This window comes from Vicia villosa, unplaced genomic scaffold (assembly GCF_029867415.1).
Source record: "Vicia villosa cultivar HV-30 ecotype Madison, WI unplaced genomic scaffold, Vvil1.0 ctg.002098F_1_1, whole genome shotgun sequence".
NCBI classification, from domain to species: domain Eukaryota; kingdom Viridiplantae; phylum Streptophyta; class Magnoliopsida; order Fabales; family Fabaceae; genus Vicia; species Vicia villosa.
The window spans coordinates 294,977-321,041 of NW_026705837.1; the positions used below are offsets into that span (position 1 = coordinate 294,977).

Consider the following 26,065-nt stretch of genomic DNA (forward strand, 5'->3'; position numbering starts at 1 on the left):
CATGTTGACACGTGTACCAGCTCAATCTAAAAATACACACCCCACCCATGCAAACTTCAAACATGCATTTGTCAAAATTTAAGGTCACTTTGTCAATCCAACAACACACATGCTCCAATCACTAGTTATGATAATTATTGTATTTTTTTTCTTGGATTTATCTTCATTAAAAATCACCTCATACCTGTGCATCATTTAATGCACAAAAGATAAAAATAAAAACAAAAACTAAACTAAACCAACCTTGCAAGATTTATACGTTTTTAACAATTACAGGTCTTTTTTCTTAAAATCAACCTTTACTTGATGTGCCACTTTTTTTCAATAAATCTTTTTCCTAAATTTACATTTAACCACTAATTCTCTCTAATGCGTTTTGTTTTTTTTTTTCTTTTTACAAAGTCACCATTTAACCATGTCACATGGCTTGGTTCATTTTAATTTGATGGGTCTTGTATTTTGAACAAATTAATCAAGTATTTGTTTCGGTGTTAATTTTAAAATTTTGAGAATAAAGTTCAAGTAAATCCGACAACAATTATAAAAAATATATATTCATTAAATAAATTATTTATATGGTTAAGTTTGATTTGAAATTAAAATTATCAACCTAGCTTTTCTATTATTATTTAATTAAACTTTAATATTTAGGTTTTTGTTGAATTATTATTGGTTAATGATCGTACCTGATCAGAAGAATCGTCAAGGCGTAATATCTGGCTTGAAGAGCAAGATGGGGGGGGTACCTGCAAGGTTCTCCGATGCTTAAGTCAGTAGCTATCAGAGAATGAGGTTTAGAGTTGAGAATAGAATATCTGACCCTCTAGTGAAAGAGGGTATTTATAGCCCCCAGCGCTGGGCCAAGGTTCCCTAATTGGGCCAAATCCAATTGGAGGCCCACGTGCTAGGGAACTGCCAGAACGTCCCATGCTAGGGCTGAGTCAGCAGGAGACTCACGTTCTGGATGCACATAGCGTAGGGTTCGGAGATGGTTGACCGAATCCTTCGCTGGGACGTGACGCGTGGTCTTCGTGCGTGGATAACTCCTTGACGGTTATCTAGTAAGTAGGCCCAAAGGTTTGGGCCTGCTCGGCCAGGATCCTCGCGACGGGCAGCCCCTATCTGTTGTCCAGTAATTGGGCCCAAGGGAAGTGGGCCTGCTCGGCTGATAACCAAGGGTTGGGCCTGCTCGGCCCAGACCAGAACAGGAGCCCCCCAAGTCATTAGCCTAATAGGGGTGATGACTTTAACGAGGAGGTTTAGCCGGGCACGGTTCCAAATTATGGGCTCCTCGAGGGCTTAGGTCGGTCGCCAGTTGTCTTGGTTTTTAACCTTATTGGTTGTCATTCATTAGCGTGATTGACAGGTGTCAGCTGTACAGGCTGTAATCATTATTGCGCCGTTTCTAGGGATGAAAGTAGACAGCGTCTCTTGGAGTTCTCAGGATCCTTGGGACGCGTGGCAGCTTTTCGTGGAGGGAGCCGTCTTTGGGGTGTAGGCAATGATGGCGTCTCCTAGGCTGCCTAGGCCATCATGACACCCTTTGGCCTTCTTTCCCTATATAAAGAGTGAGGAGGTCACTCATTTAGTACTTAGAATTTCCCAAGCCTTCAAGATCCGCTCACTGCTCTTCTCTTCGTTTCGTTCATACCTTCTTCGCTTTCTCCAAGTAAGTTCTTCGTCTCCTTTATGTTTTTATTTAAGTTTTATGCATTAGTTTTGAGTGAGGCGAGCATGGTTGATGAGCGTGACGAGGAAGGTTTATTAATTAGCCGAGTAAGCCTAGAAGACACCGTTTTTCTCATGAGTTTGCCGAGTGAGTTTTGAGTGAACGGGGCTGGAACGTTTGAATGAGACGTCCAGCTTTTAGGATTGCTAGAGAGTGGTATGAGGGCCACGAGCGGTGGAGGTTGCACGTCTTGGTGAGGGCATGAATTTGCCGACCTCCGCTGCTTGCGGCGTATATATTCGGAGAACCCTTTAGCTCGTCGGCCATTTGATGATTGGGGGAGTTTTCCTCGTCCCTTTTCCTCGCCCTTTCACTTGACTTGCGGTGGAAGGGTGGATTTGACCAGTCGAATTCACGGTTTCCTCTGCTTTTCAGGTAAATGGCCGACGAGAACAAGGATGATGTCGTCTTCGACATTTCAGATGGGGAGGAAGCTGTTGGCGCGCAAGATGACGTTCCCGTCGTAGAGACCTCCCCTAGGGTACTTGAAGAATGGGTGGCTGTTGAGCCGAGGATGATTGCATCGCGCTTCACGAGTCATCCCAAAGAAGCCTTTAACGTCATCGAGGACCTCGACGAAGACGAGGAGCCTTCTTGGGGGGGCCTTTGTGCCCAAATCTCAGCAGAGGATCTGCTCGCGATTTCCCGGCCCCCGTTTCGCAATGTATGAGTTCGTCTTTAAGGAGGCTGGTCTCCGTCTCCCCTTCACTCATTTGCAACGGAGTGTCTTCAGTTGGTTGCGGCTCTGCCCGTCTCAGCTTCATCCCAACGCTTTGGCGTTCTTAAGGGCCTTTGAGATCGTGTGCGGGTATTTGGAGGTCAAAGCGACTCTGCCCCTTTTCTTTAGAATTTTCCATCTGCAGAGGCTGCGTGATCGGGACGGCAAGTGGAGTTGGGTGTCGTTCAAGCAGCCGAAGAAGCTGTTCGCTATTTACCAGGACTCTGTCAAGCACTTTAAGAACCGGTATTTTATAATTAAGCCGCTCACTCCTGATGCCGAGGGTCATTTGTTCGAGGAGCGCGAGTATATTGAGGATGGGGTGAGGAGAGTGGGCCCAGCTGCTCGGTTCCCGTTAGAGTGGCAACCTGACCATTTCGAGCGTGGGACTGACTATTACATCTTCCGGGACGAGGATCTCAACGAGCGCGATACAGGGGGGGTATCAGCGGCTCGCTTCTTTTGTGGACGGGTTTAGACCGGCAATATGTACATATCCCAACGGGGATCCCCTATTCGAGGAGGATGGAGGCCCTATGCTGGAGCCTCGGCACATCAACACCAAAGCTGTCCTCGAGTGCGGAAGTTACGGGGACGCTATGATTTTGTTAGGTGAGATAACTATTGTTTGCTCAAATAACACCTTTTTGGTTCTAACTCTTTATTTTGCAGGAAAAATGGCCGACTTGCACGACAAAGTTACGAAGATGCGGGCCAAGAACAAGGGGGCCGCCAAAGTGTCTGGGAAGCGATCGCGGGTCGAGGAGGTCAAGGCGGCTGCTACGAGTGTCCCTGACAGTGGCTTTCCCTTGTCAGTCGGGACGAGCTCGCGTGGTTCTCCGGCCGGAAAGAAACAAAAGAATGACGGGACCGGGGAGTTTCGCCCTCTTATCATCGACAACCCATCCGAGGAGGACATTGTGCTGCCTTCTTGTACTCTGCATAGGGGGATCTTCTCAAAGAAAAATGTTCTCCTCGAGCGGGAGGAGGTGAGGCACATCGTCAAGCGGGACAGGGTGACTCGAGACAAGGATTTGTCCGAGGACCTCGAAGGGATGATGAGGGTGGCCGCCTTGGCCTTGGCTCTTAACGCTCAGAATGTCTGTCCTCAGAAGGACTACGATGCTCTTCAGATCAAGTACGATGGGCTGGAGCACGAGTTCGAACAGTACAAGGACAAGTATGAGGTCCAGAGCGGGATAGTGGAGGATCTCGTCAAAGAGCGCAACAAGGTTGCGGACTTGGAGGCCGAGGGAAAAAGGCTCCGCGAGAGAATTGCTGAGTTGGAGAGGGCTCATCTCCCTGCTGCCAAGGAAGATGAGGACGAGAAAGCCTTGGTGACGCGTTCTCAGCTTCTGGGCAAGGTGAGGGAGCTGGAGGTCGACTGTGTTGCTACCTTGGGGGTCGGTTTTAAAGCTGCGGTGGATCAGCTGAAGGTCCTCAACCCGCGTTTGGTGACGAAGGGCATTGGTCCATACCATAAGGTCGTGGATGGGCGAACTGAACCGAACCCGGAGTTCGAGGACTGGGAAGATGAGGTGGAACCCCAGGGTGAGGACGAGGGTGCCGAGGACGAAGATGGCGATGTTTGACCAGTCTTTTATTATTACGGCCTGCGTGCCGATGTTTTGTGGCCTGCGTGCCAGCATTTTGTGGCCTGCGTGCCAAGGTAGCTAGTTGGGTGATGCCCGGATAATTTTTGTAATATTTGGATATCTCCGGCCAATTTGGTCGGTTTTTAATAGTTTTATGCTCCAATGTTTATTTGTGCTTATCTGATGTATTGTGTTTATGCTTGAATTACGTTTGTGCTCGACCGAGGTTTATGGCCCGGGCGTGTGGGGAACGGTCCGGGTGCGCAGAGCAGGTGTGCGCTATAAGCGAGCGCGAGGCCGCGGTCGGGGCCAGGTGCTCGCGGCATGAACGATCCCATCGCGAGCTGGGGTTCTGCCGTGCAGGTACTTCCGCGGAGAGTCTGTGTGTAAGGCCCGCCGTGTAGTCGGCTTTGCCTCCTAGTAGGGTTATCCGACTGAAGCTGTCGTGGAGCATACGCGTTTGTACCATGGCGCGAGTCCTCGCCCGTATCTTCCTCGTGTTCGTCATGAGCGGCCGGGTAGTGTTAGGTTGTTTCTAACTGTAGTAGCGTCTGAGTTTTTCAGCATTCCAAGGTCGAGCTAGTTTTTCGCTGAGAAGGTTCTCGAGGTAGTACGCACCGTTTTCGGTTTTATCGTACACTCGGTACGGACCTTCCCAGTTTGGGGCTAGTTTGCCTTCGCGTGAATCTTTCATGTTCCTACGGAGCACTAAGTCTCCGACTTCGAAGGAGCGCTTGACGACTTTGGTGTCATGTCTTAACGCTATTTGTTGTTTCAATTTAGCCTCTCGCAGGGAGGATCCTGTCCGGATCTCCTCGACCATGTCGAGCTCTTCTCTCATGGCTTCATCGTTGAGCTCTTCCTCTAGAGGTGACTCAGTCCGACGAGACGGTTCTCGAATCTCCACGGGGATCACGGCTTCTGTGCCATAGGTTAGCCTGAATGGTGTTTCGCCCGTGGTTGAATGCGGGGTCGTCCTGTATGCCCAGAGGACGCTGTGTAGCTCTTCGACCCAAGCTTTTTTCGCCTCGCCCAGCCTTCTCTTCAATCCACGGAGGATGACCCGGTTGGCGGCTTCGGCCTGTCCGTTGGTTTGGGGGTGCTCTACTGAAGTGAAGTGCTGCTTTGTCCCGAGTTTGGCCACGAATTCCTGGAATTTTCTGTCCGTGAACTGGGTGCCGTTGTCGGTTATTATCGCCTGTGGTACCCCGAATCGGGCGAGTATGTTCCTCTTGTAGAATCGGAGTACGTTTTGGGATGTGATTTTAGCGAGTGCTTCAGCTTCTATCCATTTTGTGAAGTAATCTACAGCGACCACCAGGTATTTGTTTTGGTAGGAGCCGACCGGGAAAGGTCCGAGGAGGTCCATTCCCCACGTAGAGAAAGGCCAAGGTGAGGAGAGAGATTTGAGCTCGTTCGGGGGTGCCAGGTGCATGTCGGCGTGACGCTGGCATTTGTCGCATCTCTTGACGTACTCTTTGGCGTCCTGCTGCATGGTCGGCCAATAATAGCCGGCTCTGAGGGCTTTCCTAGCTAGTGAGCGTCCACCGAGGTGCTGGCCGTTGATTCCATCATGGAGTTCCTGGAGTACCTCTAGTGCTTGCGAGGCGTCGATGCATTTAAGGAGGGGGATGGAGAAACCTCGTCGGTATAGCTTGTTTTCGAGGATAGTATATGAGCACGCTCATCTCTTAATTGTTGAGGCTTCTTTCCCGTCGGCGGGGAGTTCGTCTTTTGTGAGGAAGTTGTACACTGGGGTCATCCAGCATTGGTCGTCCCCGATGGCGAATATCTGTGGAGCTCGTGCGTTTTCGCCTACACTTGGCCTGGGCAGAATTTCTTGGATAACCGATTTGTTTCCCCCTTTCTTTCTCGTACTCGCAAGTTTGGACAGTATGTCGGCGCGCGAATTGTGTTCTCGGGGGATATGCTCAACTTCCGCTTTGGCGAATTTTTTCATCTTATCTTTGACGAGCGTGAGATATTCGGCGAGTACGTCGTTTTTGGCTTGGTACTCGCCGCTGATATGAGATGCGACGAGTTGGGAATCAGTGTAGATCTTGACCTCTCGTGCTCCTATGTCCTCGGCGAGTCGCAGTCCCGCGAGGAGGGCTTCATACTCGGCCTGGTTGTTTGACGTGTTGAAGGAGAGGACTAAAGATACTTCTATGATAAGACCCTCGCCGTTTTCCAAGATAATGCCAGCCCCGCTGCCCGAGCTGCTTGAGGCGCCATCTACGTAGATGGTCCACTTGTCTTTAGTTGCGTAGGGTGAGTCGGTGATAGAAGTCATTTCGGCTACGAAGTCCGCCAGCGCCTGAGCTTTTAACGCCTTCCTGCTCTCGTACTGCACGTCGAATTCTGAAAGCTCGAGGGACCATCTTAACATTCTGCCGGCCATGTCTGGTCGGCTGAGGAGTTGTTTGATGGGTTGATCCGTCCGAACGAAGATTGTGTGAGCGAGGAAGTAGTATCGTAGCCTCCTGGCCGCTATTACTAGGGCCATGGCGACTTTCTCGATCTGTTGGTATCGTACCTCGGGTCCCTGTAGGGCCTTGCTGGTAAAATACACAGGTTTTTGCCCGTCTACGGTTTCCCGGATCAAAGCCGCGCTGACTGCCTCATTTGAGACGGCCAGGTAAAGGTACAGAGGTTCGTTGTCGTCGGGTCGAGAAAGGACGGGCGGCGAGGAAAGTACCTGTTTGAGGTGTGCTAGTGCTTGCTCGCACTCCTCGGACCACTCAAAGGCTGCTTCTTTGCGTAGCAGTTTAAAGAAAGGGAGGGCGTGCTGGGCGGATTTCGCGACGAAACGTGATAGCGCAGTGAGCATCCCGTTTAATACTTGGATGGATTTTTTATTGTTGGGAGTAGGGAGTTCGGAGAATGCTCGGCATTTATCCGGGTTGGCCTCTATTCCCCGTTCGGTCAGATAGAAACCGAGGAATTTTCCTGCTCGGACGCCGAATGTGCATTTCTCCGGGTTGAAGCGCATCTTGCAGGATCTGGCCCGCTCGAATACGCGCTCGAGATGGGAGGTGTGGTCGGTGTCCCCCCGAGACTTGACGATCATATCGTCCATGTATACCTCGAGGGTGTCTCCGATCTCCCCTTGGAACACTTTGTTCATCATCCGTTGATACGTGGAGCCCGCGTTTTTGAGACCGAAGGGCATTACGTTGTAGTAGTAATTGCCCGACTCGGTCATGAACGCCGTGTACTGCTTGTCGCTCCTCGCCATCGGGATCTGGTTGTAACCTGAATAAGCATCCATAAAAGATAATAATTTATAGCCGGCCGAGTTGTCGACCAGTCTATCAATGTTTGGTAACGGATAGGCGTCTTTTGGACATGCCCGGTTAACATCAGTATAATCAACACACATTCTCCATTTTCCATTAGATTTCTTAACAAGTACAACGTTTGAGAGCCAAGTTGAATACTTGGCCTCGGAAATAAAATTTGCCTCTAAGAGGTCTTTTACAGCTTTCTCGGCAGCCTCCGCTTTCTCGGGAGACTGCCGACGCCTACGTTGAACTACGGCCTTTGCGGCTGGATTGATGGAGAGGTGGTGGCAGGCGACCTCAGGGTCGAGTCCGGGCATTTCCGCGGCGCTCCAAGCGAACAGATCAGCATTGGCTCGAAGACAGGCTATGAGCTGCTTCCTTGGAAGGTCTGGGATCCCCTTACCGATTTTCACTGCTTTGTCAGGGTTTTCGCCCAAGGGGACCAGCTCGAAATCTCCGTCCGGAACTGGTCGAAAGGGGTGAGGTGATTTAGATCTCGACTCTTCCCCAGTCTTTTGTTCTTCTTCTGCAAACCGGGCGTCCAGGTCGACCGAGCTGACGTTGGTTGTCTGATGCTGGTCTTCTCGAGGATGCTTGTCTTCGGCCCTTGGCTTTTTGTTGGAGCTGGCCGGCGGAGCGATCAGTTCTAATCCTTTGACGGAAGCGTCGAAGATTCTTCTGGCTGCTTCAATATCGGCGTTGATGGTGGCCACTCGTCCGGTCCTCGTGTAGAACTTCATCTTTAGGTGGACTGTGGAGGGTACGGCGGTCAGTTCGGCCAGAGTGGGGCGCCCGATGATGCAGTTGTACAGGGTTTTGCAGTCAATCACCAAGAACCTCGTTTTGACTTGCCTGGAAGCCTCCCCTTCTCCGAAAGTGACAATCAGCTCGACGTAGCCCCATGGTTTAGTGGTAGCTCCGTTGAAGCCTTGAAGGTCTGAACCCACGTAGGGAGTGAGGTGTGAGTCGTCCAGCTGGAGTGTCTGGAAAAGATGGGAGTACATGATGTCGACCGAGCTGCCTTCATCGACTAGGACCCGTCGAACATCGAAGTTCGCCATTCTTGCTCGGACGAGCAGAGGAATCGTGGCGTTTGGAGCTCCGCCGGGTAGTTCTTCCAGGTAGAAGGTGATTGGTTCGGATTTCCCTCGGAACTTTCTCAGTGTGGGGCCGAGGTCTGCGTTGGCACTGAGCAGCTCATCGAACTTTCTCTTCACTGAACTGATGGTGAGAGAGCCCGGATCTCCGCCGTTGGAGACGACCATGGCGAATGGGAATCCTTCCCATTTGCTGAGTGCAGCAGGTGCCCCGACCGATGGTATGAAATCTTCAGGTCGGGTTACTGACAGGGCTACCTGTAGGGGCCTGTTGTCCGGCGAATTCCCTTCGTCAGAGTTTCTGTGGTCGTCCCTTCGGGAAGGTTCCCCTTTCTGTGTGTATTTTGAAAGGCGACCTTCCTTGATCAGTGTTTCAATAGCGTCCTTGAGGTGAATGCAATCTTCGGTCATGTGTCCATGGCTTCTGTGGTATTTGCAGTACTTGGACTTGTCGGTTCCTGGCCTCGCGGGGTTTGACTTCGGGGGTCTGATGTTCGACTTTTTGAAGTCAGTGTTTTGGCATTCGGCTAGGATCCTTTCCCGTGAGGCGTTCAGCGGGGTATATTCGTTGTAACGACCAGAAGGTCCCCAGCGTTCTTTGATGTCGAGAGACCTGTCGTCTTTCCTTCTCTCGTGCCCGCGCCTCGAAGTTGAGGGCTCATGGTTGTAACCGCGAGCGGCATCGTTGTCCCGCGACGCTCTCGTGGTCGCAGCCTCTGCTTCCTCATATCTGATGAAGGCCTGAGCCTTGCGAAGGAGGGTGTTCATGGAGTGGACCTCCTCGATCTTGATGGCCTTTTTGAAGTCGCTTCCGGGGAGGAGCCCTCGTTCGAGTAGGTACCTTTTCATGTAGTCCGCGGTCTGCACTTGGACAGCTTCTTTGTTGAACCTGTCGAGGTAGTCTCTCAAAGATTCGTTGGTACCTTGGATTACTGCCTCAAGGTTTGCTTCTGACTTCGGTTGCCGACGAGACGCGGTGAAGTGGCTTAGGAAAAGATCCTTCAGTTCGGTCCAGGAGTGGATGGAGTTAGGGGGCAGATTCCTGTACCAATTCATCGCGCCCTTCCTTAGTGTGGTCGGAAAGATGCGGCATTTGATGGATCCACGTACCATGTGGTAGTCCATGACAGCTTCGATGCTCCTTATATGGTCATCGGGGTCGGTGGTCCCGTCATAGTGGTCCAAGGCTGGTGGTTTTTCCATCCCCCGGGGAAGACGAACACGCCGGATTTGCTCGGACAAGGGACTGCGGAAATCCTCTTCGTCGCTGGGTTCAGGGGAGTTTGAATGTCTGCCCCGCTGGGGCTTAGTGCGTGGTTTGCCCGAGATTTTGCGGTTGTCTTTTGGAGAATGCTCGCGGACTTTCTGCACGGCTTTGGAGGGGCCTTGGTGCTCCTGCTCGGGTGAGAGATCTTTGGCTTCAGTGGTTTCAGGTTTCTGATTCTTCCGCGTCTTCCGAGGCGGAGAGCGGGAATAAGACCGCTGGCGCCGGTTTCTCCTCGAGGGGGAGCGAGACCTAGATGGACTGCGCTTGCGACTTCTCCTCGGGGGAGACCGCGAAGAGGAATAGGAACGTGACCGATGGCGTCTCCGTTGGGGGGAGCGATATCGTCGCCTCCTTTCCAGGTCGTGGATGCGGTCGCCCTGTTGGCGGATGAGGCGGTTGGTCTTCTGCAGCTCTTTGAGTAGGAGAATGGCAGTCGGATCAGCGCCCTCGGGAATGTTGACCTGTTCCTCCTCGTCCGGGCTACGGCTTCTTCGTCTGTCAGAGGTGTGGGTGAACGAGGAAGCGTGTTGCCCGTCTCGGGTATCAGTTTCATTCACCACTTGGAGCTGGTCTGGTTCAGTCTGGGGCCGGGTCTGCCCGTCTTCGCCGTTCTGAACCTGTCCTTCAGGACGGGTTTGTTCGACGTTCTGGACTTGTTGAAGGCCGTGGACATGTTGAATGTGCTGAGTCTGTTGCCTCTGTCCGGTAAAAGCACGTTCCTGCCGGCGGCGGTTTGTCAGTTCGCGGCTGGAATCTTCAATCAGTTGTTCCAGGACAAAGGGATCAGGACTGAGTGTGTTGTTGTTGGCCATGACGATGGTGAAAGGTTATGCTTTGATCTTTGTTAAAGAAGGGGGAGCAAAGTTTCCCACAGACGGCGCCACTGATCGTACCTGATCAGAAGAATCGTCAAGGCGTAATATCTGGCTTGAAGAGCAAGATGGGGGGGGGGGTACCTGCAAGGTTCTCCGATGCTTAAGTCAGTAGCTATCAGAGAATGAGGTTTAGAGTTGAGAATAGAATACCTGACCCTCTAGTGAAAGAGGGTATTTATAGCCCCCAGCGCTGGGCCAAGGTTCCCTAATTGGGCCAAATCCAATTGGAGGCCCACGTGCTAGGGAACTGCCAGAACGTCCCATGCTAGGGCTGAGTCAGCAGGAGACTCACGTTCTGGATGCACATAGCGTAGGGTTCGGAGATGGTTGACCGAATCCTTCGCTGGGACGTGACGCGTGGTCTTCGTGCGTGGATAACTCCTTGACGGTTATCTAGTAAGTAGGCCCAAAGGTTTGGGCCTGCTCGGCCAGGATCCTCGCGACGGGCAGCCCTTATCTGTTGTCCAGTAATTGGGCCCAAGGGAAGTGGGCCTGCTCGGCTGATAACCAAGGGTTGGGCCTGCTCGGCCCAGACCAGAACAGTTAATAATATAATATAATGAAGTCTTTTTGACACATTTGAAAAACATTTAATGAATTGAAAATATTATTTTATTTTATTTAGTTATTCTGTCTTTTATTTAATTTTTTACATATATTTTCAGCAATTTAGATATTGCTCTCTATCAATAAATGTGGATATTTAAATTTTTTTTTTCCACTTCTTCTATTCTTCCTCCAATAATATGCATCCAAAAGGTTTGTCAAATTTATTTGTTTTTTTATAGCAATAAAAAAATTGGGCATCCAATACTTCTTTTAAGATATAAATTTCAAAATATTATTCGATAGTATATTCTTTTTTAAGAAAATTTTATGCAAGAATGAGAACAATATGTATTAGTTTTAGATTAAAAATCTCTTTTAAATGATACATGAGAACTCTCCTTGATGTATTATTTCTTTTAAATCCATTTATCTTTTCACTATTTTCAACTTAACATCCTATAAATCAAAATGAAACGAAAAATATTGAAAAGAATAAACTTTGCAATTTTTGACATTTTAGTAGGAGTGGTTGGGTGACATGTAATTTTTTTCACCACCAGTATTCAGTCCATTTGACCGATTAATTCAATTTGGAGGTCAGTTCTAACATCAAATAGTTTTAAATCTCTCGATTGAAATGGTTTGGAGATCAGTTCTGACATCAAGTAGATTTAACTTCTTCATAATCATAGTTGCGAGAGATCAAACTGTAGTTTTCTTATCAAATTTAGCACCAACTACCATTTGACCAACTAAAGATCGGTGACATAACATGCAATTTTGATAAATCTAACAACTATATTAACATAGTTTCATATATTTAGGATCAAAATGAAAGTTTTACCAAATGAAGTTGTTTCTTTGATGTATCTGTACCAACAATTTGTTCTTGAGAGGCTCAGAAAAATATATAAAGGCCCAAAACTATAATGCTTGCTTAAGCAGCCAATATGGAATCTTCAAATAAATTTTTAAATGTTAAATCCAAAGAAATCATAGATTGTAACCCTAAAAAATTGCCCAATAAGAAATTAAAATATAAGATACCATTAAAATTAAAAAGACTAGACATTTATATCTGCCAAGGAAAACCTGAGATTGCATTGGAGAAGTAGAGCCCATACACATAGCTTCGTGTTGTTTTCTTTTGGGCTTTTGATTGGACCTATTATTTGTATAAAGGGAATTTCTTGAGAAATTAACTTCTCACCCCTATTTTTATACTTGCCACCCCCTCAAGGGTGGTGATTTGACCATTTTATTCATGCAAAAATATCGGATATTCTAAAATTTTTGATTCGTATCGGAAATTTCGCAAATGTAACAAAAATTTGTTAAGATTTACCAAATTACTGTGCAGGATGAGCTATACCAGAAATATAAAATTTCCGGTACCAGAAATTTTATATTTCTGGTATAGCTCACTAGTCAATATTCATACCTGAAATTTAAAATATTCTACACCGGAAATTTTACCGAATATTTTAAATTTCCGGTATGATTTCAACTACCAGAAATTTGAAATTTCAAGAAATTTCCGGTACTGGAAGTTAAATTTATTTTTTTAATTTGCTTAACATAAATAGAATAAATATCAAATGGTCTTAATATATAAATAAAATAAATATCATACATATCTATTATTACAATATCTCAACAATTTCTGGTTCCATAGAAACATTCTTCCGGATGTCTGAGTTTCCTACCAGTGCTTCCCAGTGTCTAAACCGACCCGCATATGTTGATTCTCATCCTTTTGAATTATTAGAACAATTATTCCTCCAACGATCAGTGACAGGCGGCAATGGACAATCGGGTCTCAACTTGATCTGAACCTAATGATTACTGTTGACAAAACTAACAGCAACGATCGTATGTCGACTCGTGTATGGGGGTGGATCTATGGGAAGCAGGAAAAATGTTATGTTCATTCTCATGGAAAGAAAAACAAATACAACCCTATATTTAGAAGCAACAGGGTAACCCATATCGGGAATCGACATCCATTTCTCCTTACCCTGAAAACCCAAGTGTTTTACGAGTAATGAATTACTAACATCACAGACAGTGTCATAGAACAACTTGGAAAACAAATATGTGTGTTGCTGGATTTGAGTATGAAGTTGTCTTCGAACATCATAACATGCTTCTTACCCCCCCCCCCCCCCGTCCTAATGTAGATGAAATACAACGGAAACCACAATTTCCATCTGGTTCAACATCAATAATGTCATCGATGTATGGAAGAAAGAAGGCTAGAAACTGTGATAAGTATTTGGCTTTTGCAGAATTGATAGAAGGTTGCTTACCAATCTACATGGTTGACGATTGACTCCCACTTGGTTGTGTGCATGATCTCTTTGTAGTCTAACTCCCCTGCGAAGCATCAGCATATTCCCACTGACTTGGATCACGATGCACATCACTTTCTTCCCCCTTTCTACTCTTCTTAACTCATCTCTTTGGTTTGTATTTGACCGACGGTGGATACATTGAAGATGTGGATGGATAGGCAATATCACAAACTTTTTTTTTCAATGCCCTTTGACCCACAATATCCATAGTACTAAATTGTCGCTTCAACTCTTCGTACTCCTCTTCTAAATCCCACTTCCCCTTGTCAGGACACACCTCATATTCATAAATTTGCAATTTTGTCCAAAACACATGAATAGATTCCAAAGGTATAGGTATGCCTAGAATCTGATAGCCAGCGAGCTGACACGCACACGGTAACCCATGTGTTGTTCTAATGTAACAACCACACCTCTGCTTGTTCGCACCAACAAAATTTGACTGTTTCTAGTTCCTTTCCAAGGATTTGTATACATTGTCTTGAGACAAAACTGTGCAATTTAAAATAGAATGGAGTGTTATACCGATGCTCAATGTTGACGATACTTTTTTGAAACGACACTTATAGAACCTAGCTGCAACTTCAACATTGTGTTCACAGCTTCCTAACTTGCACATAAATCACCACGACTTGTCGTCAACTTGTTCTCCAGTCTCCAATGTGTAGACTCCACCCTACAAATCATAGACACATTAAATAAACAACTCATAAATAGAAAACATAAACATTATGTTCTTTTAGCATATACATGTTTGTTGTTGTGTTCCTTAAATGAGTGACTGTGTTAGTCCAGGCAGCAACAAATCTTTCTTTATATGGTGTTAACCATGTTACTTTCACATACTTGACAAATGATGGAATATCACCATATACACTCTCGAAGTGGTTGAGATGTACATCAAATTCATCTTCTGTATTTGAATACATCATGTTGTTCCATTGATCCATGATATGTTCCTGTCTTTCTGATTTGATATACTCTTTATATTTCATGCTAACATTTTTTAAAATATGAAATGTACACAACAGATGAGACGTGTTTGGATACACAGAATCAATGGCATTCGTTAATGCAAGTTCCCGGTCCGTCACCGTGACATCTGGTAGCAACTTCTCATAATATAACAACTCCTTGAGCCTCTCTAGTGCCCATGTGAAGTTCTCCTCCCTTTCGTGTTCCAAATATGCAAAAGCAACTGAAAACGTCAATTTTGTTGATGTAACACCAACAATCTCAAGCAGTGGTATCCGGTACCCGCACGATTAAAAAATCATCCATAAACTAGATCACTCTACATATTTTTAAGATGGGAGAAATTAATATTAATAATCTGACATGTTTGTCTTGTACGTGCAATCTAAAATTAACACTAGAGGAAACATATTTAACAACTTGACCGAGTTAGGGTGTGTCCAAAAGATATCGGCCACAATATATGAATCCTCCTTATTTCTAGACCAATACATGTATTTCTCTTGGTGAATAAGGCTCAGTAACATTTTCATTTCTGTCAGTGCACCTCTTGTGCCCATTCTGTATTTTGCTCTAGCTTTGTAAATCTGGGTAATACTCGTGAGATTTTCTGGATCTTTATCTTTCAAAGCAGACGCGATGTACCTTGGTGCCATATTGTACTTCGTCATTTCATCCTTATCTAGTCTATAATTATGCATCCCACAACTAAACTCGGAACAGATCTCAGCCTAAATGGGCATCGAAGCCTCATAGTATAATTGCCATCACAAAGGGCCGCAGCTTCATTTTTCTTATTGTAATTTCCTCCTCGGTCACAGCCCATAATCAATTTATCCTTCCTCCCTCGTATTCCATTAGCAGAATCGGATCGGATTGTAACAACAACAACACCATGCGTTCTTCCAAAAGCACGTGCCCATTCTAGAACCTTATCTCGTGGTTCAAAAATCTGACAGTCACAAAAACGTACAATGACATAACTGCATGAAATTATATAAACAAAAATATTTTGTGCATGACATGAGGTAAACATACTGTATCTATCACGAAGTACTGTGTAAGATCACTGCAAGAATCCGTAGAAGAGGCTGAAGTTGCCGGTTCAGGACCGCAAAGATATAAAACTTCATCTGCCATACCGGAAATTTCAAGTTTAGGAAAATTTCCAGTACACACCGGAAATTTGAAATTTCCGGTACGGGTTATATACCAGAAATTTGGGAAATTTCCTGTGAGAGTTAATGATTTTGCAAAAGTACCAGAATTTTAAAATATCCGGTAAATCGTACCAGAAATTTAGAAATTTCTGGTAAACAGATACCAGAAATTTGTGAAATTCAAATAATTTCCGGTATCGCCCACAACAGGGTACCGGAAATTTGTTAAACGGTACCGGAAGTTTACTTTACTTCTGATTTTTTCCAAGTAATTTTTTTTCAAAAAATTTATAAATTGAGTTAATAGTATCAGGGGTATTTTGGAAATATCGTAAATTTGGGGGGTGTCAGGGATAATTTGGGGAGTGGCAAGACAAATTCTCGAATTTCTTAATGCATCATATGCATTATTAAGACACTTCATGAAAATATAATTATGTCTCCAGATTTCGAGGATACATCTCCAAACGCACTAAAACTTAACACACTTATGAATCTGACCCTAAATTTATAGAAAGAACGTGTTACATAGATGTATCTCTGAAACAATCTAACGTTTAACAATTAAAATATGCGTCCGGAGACACATCTATAAAAACTGAGAAACATTTTTGGAATTATATAAGGTGTTTTTCAAGTATATAGACTGAATAAAGAAATTTCCTATAGAAATACAAATCAATCAACTATATATCAAATAATGAAGCATACTACCAAAATTCGAACAATAATTTATTTGTTCTAACTTTCAAATATATACATATAAAAGATAACATATTCATAAATACACATGTCCTCAATATTCAACTTTCTAATTCAATCAGGCTTTAACATGTGACAACCAAATTTCAACAACTCATTTCAAAGTTGTTTTTCCCTCCTTTCCCAAATCTTTTTCATACCTTGGATCCATTTCATTTATCTCTCCCTCTTTCATTCTCAACTTCATTTCTCTTTCTTTCATACTCGACAACGTCATTTCTCATCTTCTTCATCATAGCACATACTAAAGAACATGTCTATAATAGTTTGAGGGCATTCAAGAATAACATTGAAGATGAATCTATTGTCAAGGTAATATTTTACTTGATTAGTCAATCAATTATTTTGATATTTATATTTTACAATTTTTTTCTAGTCAAATGTTTATGTATGTTATTTATCAATTTCACATTCACTTCTTATTTTGTATTAATTTTTTAATCAACTAAAGTTCTAGTGGTTCTTGAAAATAAAAGCCACATGATTTATCCTCAATACAAAGTATTTAATTTGGTTTTTTTGGATGGATGACATAGTTAGAATGTTAGATATTTTAAAACATGATGAATCAAATAGGTAGTCTTCATGTTAAACATATTAAGTTGTTATTTAAAAATATATATCATGTTTAGTTTATTATGCATAGGCATGTGTTATAGCTCTCTTACTACTCCAACAAGGGAATAAAATAGTCTAGAGAGTACAACCACACTCATCCAAGCACTCAATGAGCTACATTATATTATGATTTGACTTTGTGAGAGAAATTTATTAATATGATTTAACTTTGTGAGGGAAATTTATGAAAGGGGTAGGAAATAGCTATCAAAAGACTCTCAAAAACTTCAAATTGAGGACTTGGAAAAAAACCATGGTTATTAAAAACTACAACATCCGAATTTAGTTAGATTTTTGGGTTATTGCACAAAAAATAATGAGAAGCTTCTCATCTATGAATACTTGTAAAATAAGAGCTTAGATCATTTTCTCTTTGGTCTCATACATCAAGTCCATACTCCGTAGCAATAATTCTATTTGCTTTGTTAAGCTATAAAATATTTTTTGAAACTTATAGTTCATAGTTGGATTTAATGTAGATCTAAGGAAATCAAATCTTCTAGAATGGAGGAAAGGTGTGAATATCATTGAAGGAATTACTCAAAGCTTTATTTTTTGTATCATCAAGGAGAATGGAAAGCTATAATATCATATTTTGAGCCTCTACCTCCATATTTTTAAGAAAAAGATATATGTAACGGTTAAGATTGTTGGCCTTCAAAGTGAAACTTGGATGATTCAATGTTTATATGTGGAAACTATTCGAAGCTTGAACATTTTAATGCCGCTATCTTTTTTCCTCACTCTTTTGGCTTCTAACAACTGAAGATGTAGCTTTTCTTTGTTTTTAAGGAATTACTTGTGGTTCACTACTTTGATTTACACATATTCTACTTAACTCAAGGTATAGAATAGTTCATATGCTAAGAGTAAGGTACAATCTCTGATCTCCACTTTTATTATACTTATTTTAAATCTTGAACTGAGTTGGACGTTGGAGTACTAACCATCCAGATCTGTTGGAACAAAATCTGTTCATACTCCTTGGATTTTGATGATAACAAAATACTTAAAAAACAATTGGATATACTAACATTTGTTGAACTATAAAATCTGACATTGTGTTTGCTAGCTCATGCAAACTAATGGCATGATATATGGTTGGAATGTGCTACCTTATTTCCAAATTAAAAGTCCTTTTACAAATAAAATTTGTTAATAGTCACTTTAAAATGTTAATGAAACATTAATATTTATTTTTCATCATACACATTACCTATATATTACTCATGCTTCTTCAAATTCCAAAAATTTCTTTTAATGTTATTAATAAAATATAATTTTGTAAATTCGATAATTATATTTTCATATACAAAATTGACTACATTTCATAGTGGATGCAGAATTGTTAAAGCTTCATATAATTTGGAATGAAAGAAAATGTAATTCAAATTTATTGAGTGTTGTTGTTTTTTATTCTATATATCTATCGGGAAAGACGATACTTGTGTTTTAGGGGGGTGACTTACATAGTGTGTAGACTCAGTTGTTTGGACTTATTCTTGGAATTTTGTTTCCCAGGGGACAGATGTGCATGCGATGTTCTAGCACCTAGTTTGACAAGATAAACCAAAGTCACCACAATAACTGGTACAAGATGATGAAGCAGAAAAGCAATAAATAACACTGAGGATTGGTAACCCAATTCAGTGAATTCACACCTACTTCAGAAGGTTGAGTCCATAGCCCAAGAAAGGAAAATCACTATTAGTTATTTAGTATATTGAGTCTAATAAGCAACAACAAACCATATGTTGTCTTATGTCTTTTCCTAGCATTACTCAATATTCCTAATCCTATTAGAGCATTAGGAAGGAATACAAGACACAAAACCTAGCACTCTAAGATCTTAAATGTAAATGCTTGAATTTCAATGCAATTTGTGAGCTCCTTATATAGCATGCTTCTTCTGGGATTTTCTTCGTGGATTTGTAATTTGATTTCGTCCAAAAATAATGAATATTTTGTTAGATATTTGATTTGTTCCTGAATATCTCCAACAAAAATATATGATTTGGTTTGTTACAAATTCAAATTTAAATCTCTTTAAATCTGATTTGATCTTCATGGTTGTCCAACAAATCATATAGTCATATTGTTAAATCAATAACAATAAAATATTCTCTGACAAATCTTCTGTAGAATCTTCTCCAAAAGGCAGCAGTCTGGCCTGTTGAACATAGGCCCGGATGTCGTACCACATGTTGTAACACCGTGTCCAGCATGTGTGCCTTCTGCATTCCCATACAGCTTAAGCAAGCTAGATTAATCTTGAATACTTTGAACACTTCTTCATGTTGTTGTTTTGCAAAATGCAACCAATCCAAATGACCAGTCCATAAAGAACTTCAATCTCCCCTGTTCTCGTATACAATCTGTTGTAAAAGGCCTGTTCAAGATTAGTTTCCAGCCAAATATTTAAACTTTGGATGGAACTTTTGCTTTCCATATGCGACGATATGTTCTTTTTATGCCACTGCTTGATTGATGTTGGATGTTAATATCGATTATCAGAGAATAACATGATTTCGTAGTGAAACCATTAATCTGGTCCAGTATCCAAATCCACCTATCTTTAAATGATAGGTCCAAATTCACACTTGTAATAAGCATTGTAAATTCAGTGATATCAACTTACATTCTAGCGTAAAACTCCATGTTTCAAGGTAACTAACAAATCCACCTCATGCCTTCCCAATATCCTATCTTTGAAGCTGACCCATCTTTGTTGTCGCATGCAAAGTAGAGAAAAGGGAATATGGACCTCATAGTTTCATTGCTAACTCAAAAGTGTGACCAATATTTTGTATTTTCGTCGTTCCCAATTTTACACGACAAATTTGCAAAACGGAAATAGGAGTCATCAAGCCTTTTTCCATCAACGAACATAATATCCATCCACCATGAGGAATCCTTATGACTGATAATAGTAATTAATTTGATATTTATAAGAAATATTTCTTACATTATCCCTTATTTCTAGATGATTAGGAGGGGATTAGAGTTTGTAATGATATAAATTACCGTTGGGGTGAGAATAGGCTGGGATAGACCAGACTTTAGAAGGTATGCGTTTGCCCTATGATAAATTTTTAAAGTATGAGAATAAACTGTGGTCTATTATAATTATATTTTTGTTTGGTCTGACCAGTTTAAAAGTTTGATCTAGCCTAAAAAATTCATTTAAAAGTCACCTTAAGTTTTTATTAATAGTCCATTTGATCTATTTTTTACATATACAACAAGGTCATATATATATATATATATATATATATATATATATATATATATATATATATATATATATATATATATATATATATATATATATATATATATATATATATATATATATATATATATATATATATATATATATATATATATATATATATATATATATATATATATATATATATATATATATATATATATATATATATATATATATATATATATATATATATCATAAGCTTTATTGATAGTTTAAGTTTAATTTATCTTATTAAATATATTTTTTTTTAAAATTAAGCCTAACGTTTTTATTAAATAGATTGATTAGGTCAAACTTAAATAGATTAGACTATAGATTTCTGTAGGACGGTCTAACATATTCTCTTCCTTAATTATAGCTAAGATCAAAATAAATCATGTTCAAAAAAATTTAAGCTAAAATTTAAACTTAAATTATTAACCGATTGTCATTAACTTGAGTTCAGTTACTTAGTTAATTGTGAATAAGATTGTGTTATGTAGTCTCTCAAACAAAATTTAAGAAACTTTTTATCTTATAACTTGTCCTAAACGCACATGCTATAAAATAATAAATAGAAAGTAATTTATGTTGAAAAAATAAAGTAAAAAAACTAATTATAAATTTTTAATTAAACTAATGCATAATTTTTAAAATGCTTAAAGGCACTTCTGATTCCTGTAAGTTAGCGAATTTTTGATTTTCGTTCCTGTAAAAAAACTAAATTTTCTTAAAAAATGTGGTGCTTTCGAAAGTGTATCTACAAAAGTTGACAAAAATGAAATTTCGCACGGTATGTAAGAGATCAATGGGATACATTGAGAAATTGTCTTTTATTTATAATTCTTTGTGGAAACCAATAGTCTAAAAAACATAAAAGCAGGTTGGAGGAACTTGAATTATCTCTTTCATTTTTCTCTTTCTTCTCTTAACTCTTTATATCTCTCTCTTAATCTCACTATCACCCAATATTAAAAAGCAAAAATATAATCAAGAGGGAGAATAAAATTAAGAAAGATTGAGAGGATGAAGAGGGAAAAATAAATGAGAGGATCTAAAGTGAGATTTGAGTGAGAATTTAAAATTTATCGCATGATTATACGTGTGTTTCATAAATAATTTTTTCTAAAAAGTAACTTTTATAATTTCAAAAAAAAAATAATATTTGTTTCGAACGAACTCATAATAGAAACTTTCACGACTTTGACCAGCGCGAAACAGTTTCACAGGCTAAGAAACTTGGATGCGAACTTTGAGTTTCCACGTACGAAGTTGAATGTGGAAACCTTCACACTTTGGCCAACGCGAAACAATTTCACAGGCTAAAAAACACTAATGCGAACTTTGAGTTTTCACATATGGAGTTGAATGTGGAAACCTTCACGGCTTTGGCCAACACAAAACGGTTTCGCCCAGTCAAGACTAGGAATAGACTGATGCGAACTTTGAGTTTCAACATACAGCACCAAATGCTAATATGGGCACATACAAGCTTTGAGTTCCCATAGACTATATCAGGAGTACAATGCAAACTTTGAGATCTCACAAACGACGCCAATGTTCTAGTCGACCTCAAGTTTGTGTAAGTGTGATTACAATGTATTGTCTACTTTGGGTGTGAGATTTGTCACATCTTTATCATTTAGATAAGACGTCTTGTTGGATTGAGATGTAAGAGTGTAATATATAAACTACTCTAATTCTCGATTCTCAAGCAATATGAGACTATTTTGATCAATCCAGAACAATTATCATAGTCAAAGGGGTATAGTGTGAACTTTCAGTTTTCAGAGAATGCGCCAAAGGCTAAGATGCACGGTGCAAACTTTGAGTTCTCATATATGGCACAGATGTTTCAGTCGACCTCAAGTTTGTGTCACTACAACTACAAAGTATTATCTGCTTTATGTAGATGAACTCATTTCTTTATCCAATAAAAAAGACATTAGATTTGAAGTGTAAAAATATTGGATACAAAATTATCATTAACTTCAATTCTTAAATAATGTAAAATTATTTTGTTCACTTCGAACAATATTTATTTTTGAAAATAATAAAGCATCTTAAATAGTTTTCAATTAGTTTGATCCCTTGAAATTAATCATTTACGCATTGTGCTTAGCTTTCCATCAAACTTAAAATTAAGTCATTTTCTTGTATAATCAAGACAACTTGTATTTCTAATTTATGTTGACATTATTCATTTGTGAAAACCTTATCGCTTTATTTTATCAAAGAAAATTGGCCATACAATTTTTTTCTTATTTTTGATTATGTATGGCATATATTTTCAGGTAATATACATTATATTTGTCCACATTGAATATGACAATGTTGCGCTATCATTATTCCCATAACCCTACCTTGTCCACAAAGGCCTTGAGGAAGATTATTTAAGATTATGATAAACCTTTCTATTTTTTAATAAAATGTTGATTTAATCTCTAAAATATTTTCATTTCTTTAATTTTATTTTAATAAATATGTAAAAAATCATTTTAAAATATGTAAAATAAAATAATTTAATATTTAAAATACATGAAATTTGACAATATAAGAAATCTGATAATTTAATGCGGAAAATTTTTAAAAATATTTGTTTATTTAGACATTAAATCTTAATAGCAAATAGTATTCTTTTTTAAAAATAGCAAATAGTATTAAATTGACATGTTTTTTATATTTTAGTAATTACTTTTCCAATTTAAATATTTTACTACTTTAGAGAATTACTACCACCTAAGATTTTCTTTTGGCTCATTTAGAGACTAAAAATAAAACAGAGAGCTTAAAAATTTAAGATTTCACACATTTATACAATCAATACATTAATAATTATTTTACTGTTGATCATGCACTCGAAATTTTCATGTTGATTTTAATTTTTTATTAAATTTAAAATAATAATCACTCTGATTTCCTTCTAACTATCATCAATGCATAATGCGCAATTCAATGCAACTGATGATAATAAGTACTTTCAAATTTGTACTTTAGAAATTTAGAAGATAAATGAACGACTTATATTCATTTATTTTATATTATTACTATTAGGGTTGTTTACCATTTAGTATTTACTAGTATCTTGAATTTTTTTTTAAATAACCATGTATTAGAAAAAAATTACGCAAATAACCATATTTCGGAAAAAGTTACGCAAATAATCAAGTTTCAAAAAATATTGACGCCAAGGCGCCATGTGAGATGACGTCACCATTGTATCAGATGAAGGGAGGCGACATTTGGGATGGCTCCTATGTACAACTTTTCTGCAATAAATCGTCTCAGATGGCGCCTTGCTGCATTTTCAAATGGAAAATTGAACAAAAATATACAAGGAGGCGCCATATGAGATGGCTCCTCCTCCTAAAAGTTGAAGGGAGGCGCTATTTGACATGGCTTATTGGGACTGAGTGTGCCATGTCAGATGGCGCCTAGGACTAAAAAAAAGGGAATAAGCCATGTGAGATGGCGCCTTGGTGTTAAGGGTTTCAGAAACCTGGTTATTTGCATAATTTTTTTCGAAACGTAGTTATTTGCGTAATTTTTTTAAATAAATGGTTATTTTAAAAAAAAATTCTAGTACCTTTCCTGTTTTTTATTTTCCTATAAAATTTAGAGAAAACATTATAGAAATGTTTGAAATTTTCCTATAAAAAGAATGTTTGAAATTTCATTTCAAAAGTTAATTGATTATTTCTAGAAAAAATTTAAATCTTCTCATTTTTCAGCCTTCTCAAATGTAAATTCTTTATATAGCTAACTTCACATTTTCTCTATCACAAATAAAAAATAAAAGTCATATCCAAATCTCACTCCAATCATCCAAGTGCAAAGTAAAGTAAAATAATAATAATAATAATAATTAATAAGATTAATCTATTTACTTAATTTACACCATAAAAACCATATAATTTTTTTTGGATCAATAAATGTTATCATTTAAATATTGTATTCAACAAATATGCAAATAGACATTTGAAGAATATCAAACACACTATTTTAATTATAAAAAAAACTAAAACCTAATTTAAAATAAAATTTAAAAAAAAAAAACCAAAAAGACCTTTTTACCCACCAACTCAGTGACTCACCAATAAGACAATCACCCCTTTCAACGAAGCTTCCTCCGCCGCGTGAAACCCCGTCCACCCGACCCGGATTCAATCCGGGTCTTCACCCGTTCAAACTCGTTAACCCGACAAGGAATCGTAATCCCACCTTGATGATAAAACCCATACTCCTTCTCCGCTTCTTTCAACAACTCCCCAAACAAAGGGTGGTTAAAATAAACCACCGGCACCAAAACCCGCCGAAACTCACCGTCTTTCTGACCCACATAAACCGCTAAATACCCCTTCGGAACCGTTGAACTTGAACCGTTTCCCTGAACCGGGTCCGACCCAACCGGTAAATAACCGGAGTTTTTCTTCGAACATAAAGACTTTGCTTTAGTAGTCAACTTACGACCCCATGTCAGAAGCTTCTTCATGCTATTACTCTTCTCCGGTGAGGAACCGAGACGGAAGTATACGGGTCGGGTCCGGAATCTCCGGAAGAAACATCGTGTGAATCGAACCACTCGTTTACCTAACTTGAACCGCATGTTGTTTTTTCAAGAACAAGATTTATGTCTTTTTTGGGAGAAAACTAGATTACAGTTTATGGGTTTTGTTAGTGTGTGGGTGGGAGTATGAGAAGGTTGATAGATCTGCAGTGAAGAAGTGATGATGGAGATGAAAAGGGTTAAGAGAGAGAGAGAGAGAGAGAGAGAGAGAGAGAGGGGAGTAAAGAGGAGTAAATGTGTACCTGGTACGGAAATGAAGTGGCGCAAGATTTGAGGATGTATTTATATAAGGAGGGAAAGGAAATTTATGAGGTGGAATTTTCAAGGTGAAGATGTGTAACGGTCAAACATTATGATAGACAAATTACAAAATGTGTTGTATTTAATAAACTAGTAAATTGACTTCAATAAATATCTTTGTATTCTATCAAAATACAACAAAAAAAAATTAATTGGTGTAATAGAGAGATGGTTATAGGTGAGCATTTAATAGAGGAGTTGATTTCATTACAAACTTAGTCTTAACTTAAATTTGTTTATTTTTATTTTTTTCATTCTAATTTTGGTTCTTAATGAAAGTTTACGGGAGTAAAATGAATCGTTGGGATAGATTTAGATTTGAATTATAATAAGTTACTAGTATTAAAATAATTTATTCAAATTTTTAAAAATATTATTTTGTTAGGTTTTCAATAAATTATTAAAAATAATTAATTTAAAATTTGAATTAAAATAACTTATTAGATCAAAGCAAATATGAGATGAATAGAGAAGAAACACTTTAATAATAATCTATAAGAGCAAGGTGAAATATAAAATTCTACAAATTATAAAGGAGATTAAACTTCTTAGTCGTGCCATAAAGTTATATGGAAAATGGTGATTGAACGGAGACTAAGAAAAGAGACTCAAGTTACTGAGAATCAATTTGGTTTTATGTTTGAGAGATCGACCCTGAAAGCAATCTATCTACTACGACGTGTGATGGACCAGTATCAGGTGGATCAACAAGACTTGCACTTGGTTTTCATTAACTTGGAGAAGGCGTATGATAGAGTGCTTAGAGAAATTTTGTAGAAAGCCCTAAAAATATAAAGAGGTTAAGATTTGCATTATTTGAGCTATCAAAGATATATATGGAGGGGTATCTACTAGTGTGCAAACATAAGATAGAGATTGATGATTTTTTCCATTACAATTGTAATACCCCGTATTTAATAAATGCTCTAATGTTATTAGCTGACACTGAGGTTTCATTAATT

General features: G+C 39.9%; 1 protein-coding gene across 1 annotated transcript; it reads right to left on the bottom strand.

The window, feature by feature from the left end:
- Window positions 1-24,108: 24,108 nt before the first annotated feature.
- Window positions 24,109-25,067, bottom strand: LOC131637844 (auxin-responsive protein SAUR36-like). The gene has a single exon (XM_058908416.1). The coding sequence runs from the start codon at window positions 24,840-24,842 to the stop codon at window positions 24,351-24,353; it is 492 nt and encodes a 163-aa protein (XP_058764399.1). The 5' UTR covers window positions 24,843-25,067; the 3' UTR covers window positions 24,109-24,350.
- Between the last annotated feature and the right edge of the window lie 998 nt (window positions 25,068-26,065).

What these genes read in the sequence shown, in the direction of transcription:
- LOC131637844 (XM_058908416.1), bottom strand. Translation starts at nt 24,842, where the DNA reads ATGCGGTTCAAGTTAGGTAAACGAGTGGTTCGATTCACACGATGTTTC.